This window comes from Azolla caroliniana, unplaced genomic scaffold, assembly GCF_043228905.1.
Source record: "Azolla caroliniana isolate FFs.n. ecotype wild unplaced genomic scaffold, voAzoCaro1.0.p SCAF_58, whole genome shotgun sequence".
Lineage (NCBI taxonomy): Eukaryota > Viridiplantae > Streptophyta > Polypodiopsida > Salviniales > Salviniaceae > Azolla > Azolla caroliniana.
In genome coordinates this window covers 64587-66770 of record NW_028230493.1, presented here as the reverse complement: position 1 = coordinate 66770, position 2184 = coordinate 64587, and the positions used below count along the sequence as shown (strand labels likewise).

Genomic DNA, 2184 nt, shown 5'->3' with positions numbered 1-2184 from the left:
TCGAGAGTACACCATTATTTGACAATGTATGCGTATTTTTCGAAATTGTATCAACTTATCGAAACTATAATTATTGGTGTACTAAATTGTCGTAACGATGTTGAGGAATAGCCCCAAGTAAATATACTGCTTCTTTTTGTCACGAACAACATAATGTTTTGTAAAATTTCATCAAAAACCTCGTTTAAGATTGAATAACTCATGATATCTGATATATCTAGTTGTACCCGGGCGTCTCAGGTAAAAAGCAAGGAACCGAGTATTCTAACCAAATAGACTTCAATAGATCACATCTTGTACACGCTTTAATATTGCAATAATTGATTAGTAATAAATTATATTTATATATTGCGCAAGCATCAACAAGAAATAGAGGATTATTCTAACACACTCACATTTTTAAGATTTAATAATTTCACGGGTTTTTATCGATGCCACATTAACTCATGACATATAATGTATCTAGTTTTTCCTATGCCTGTACTTGTACCCGCACATTTCGAGTTTATTACTGAAGCAATGTCTGCCCTTTTTAACAGTCAAGGGGCAAATCTTCATGGTTTTTCGATCCCTAATTCAAGGAAGTCCCTGCTGGAGTCGGAGTTCCCGGACGATACGATGCTATACCTCCAAGAAAATGAAGCGAATCTTGAGAGCGCACAGAGTGTTATTGAGCTCTTTTGCAAGGTATTGGTAGCGTCCATCAATTGGAAGAAGTCCAAGGGTTTTTCGATCATCTTGGAGTCCGAGCCTGTTTGGAAGCCAAATGCTGAATTCAAATGGATTGCAAACGGGGAAGCCACTCGGTATCTGGGAACGTGGATTGGGGTAGATATCGACAAAGGAATTCAGTTGCAACAAATTCAAAGCAAAATCTGTGACAAAATTTGCAACTGGTCAGGGATGAACTTATCATTGGCTGGCAGGATCATAGTAGCTAACCATGTGTTCTTGTCTACATTATGGCATGCAGTTTCAGTGTGGATGTTTGACAAGAAAGCTATTCGTAATGTTAAAGCGTGTATTAGGGGATTCCTTTGGGCTGGGATGAGGAAAGACAACGCGGCAGCCAAAGTATCATGGTCTACGTTGGTTCTTCCCAAGAGTAAGGGGGGTTTAGGATTGGTTGACCCTTGATTGCAGAGTCAAGCATTGTTATGTAAGGTATTGGTAAGGAGCTTGCTACCTGGTAATGAGTTATGGAAAACATTGATACATAATAGGAGCATTGTCGGGAGTCCAAGACTGGGTGGGCATTGGAAGTCACACAAAGTGTGGCCTTTTTGTATGGCCTTAAAGTTGAGGAAATCTAACCGGTTGGCTGATCGTACTTGTATGTCAAGGATGCAGGCGTGGAGTATGCTCCGTGGGCATCTAAGTCAGAATCGTCCAAGTACGAGTGTTAAATGGATGCGCCAACCCCTACTGTGGAACGAGATCGTACAATCGCCAGAAGGAACGATGCTTGGACAAAGCAAGCACATACCGTGGGCTACATTGTATTGTCTAGGGATACAGTTGGTGGCTTATTGGATGCGGCTGTCCGACAATAATCGTGATCAACTATATGAAGACTTGGGAAAGGTCCGAAATGGCAGAAAGATGCTTGACGTAGTCAATACAGCTCTCTCCTCGCTTCCTATTGGTAATGAGGAAGAGGGTGAATGGTCCGGACAATGTGATGATACCGGAAAAATTATCAATGTCAGGGGTCTAGGAAAGAATGGGAAGACCGTCCAGATTGGATTATTAGATGAAAGTGCAGGCTGGTACCCGATTAGAATTGTGGCAAGAGTCGGAAAGAAATGGAAGGTGAATCCACCAGTCGAAGAGGTTGAGGAGGATTGGATCTTGTACGTGGTTGAAGCCAAGCCTCTCGAGCTCGTAGAATGGGATCCCGTTGAATATACGTGGAAGGGAGAACAAGATAAATCATTAGGTTTCTTCGAATACTCGACGCGGTTGGGGAGAAAGTTAGGTTCGTATCGTGAGAAGTGTGCCAACAAGTGGTCCTATGCAGCTATCAAGTTAGCCTTCGTGGATAGAACTAGGAGCAGGATATGGAACTCATCCCTTCCCGAGCGGATCAAAGTGTTTTTTTGGTTAATCACCCATCGGGTTGTTCCAACGGGAGAGTGGCTTGGGAATAGAGGTGGCATGAGTGGTTGGAAGGCCTGTAGTGCA

The 2184-nt window shown here is 42.6% G+C and overlaps 1 protein-coding gene across 1 annotated transcript; it reads left to right on the top strand.

Annotated features, from left to right (window-relative positions):
- Positions 1 to 474: 474 nt before the first annotated feature.
- Positions 475 to 1137, top strand: LOC147849458 (uncharacterized). Its single transcript, XM_087337518.1, has one exon. The coding sequence runs from the start codon at positions 475 to 477 to the stop codon at positions 1135 to 1137; it is 663 nt and encodes a 220-aa protein (XP_087193644.1).
- The last annotated feature ends 1047 nt before the right edge of the window (positions 1138 to 2184 follow it).

What these genes read in the sequence shown, in the direction of transcription:
- LOC147849458 (XM_087337518.1), top strand. Translation starts at nt 475, where the DNA reads ATGCCTGTACTTGTACCCGCACATTTCGAGTTTATTACTGAAGCAATG.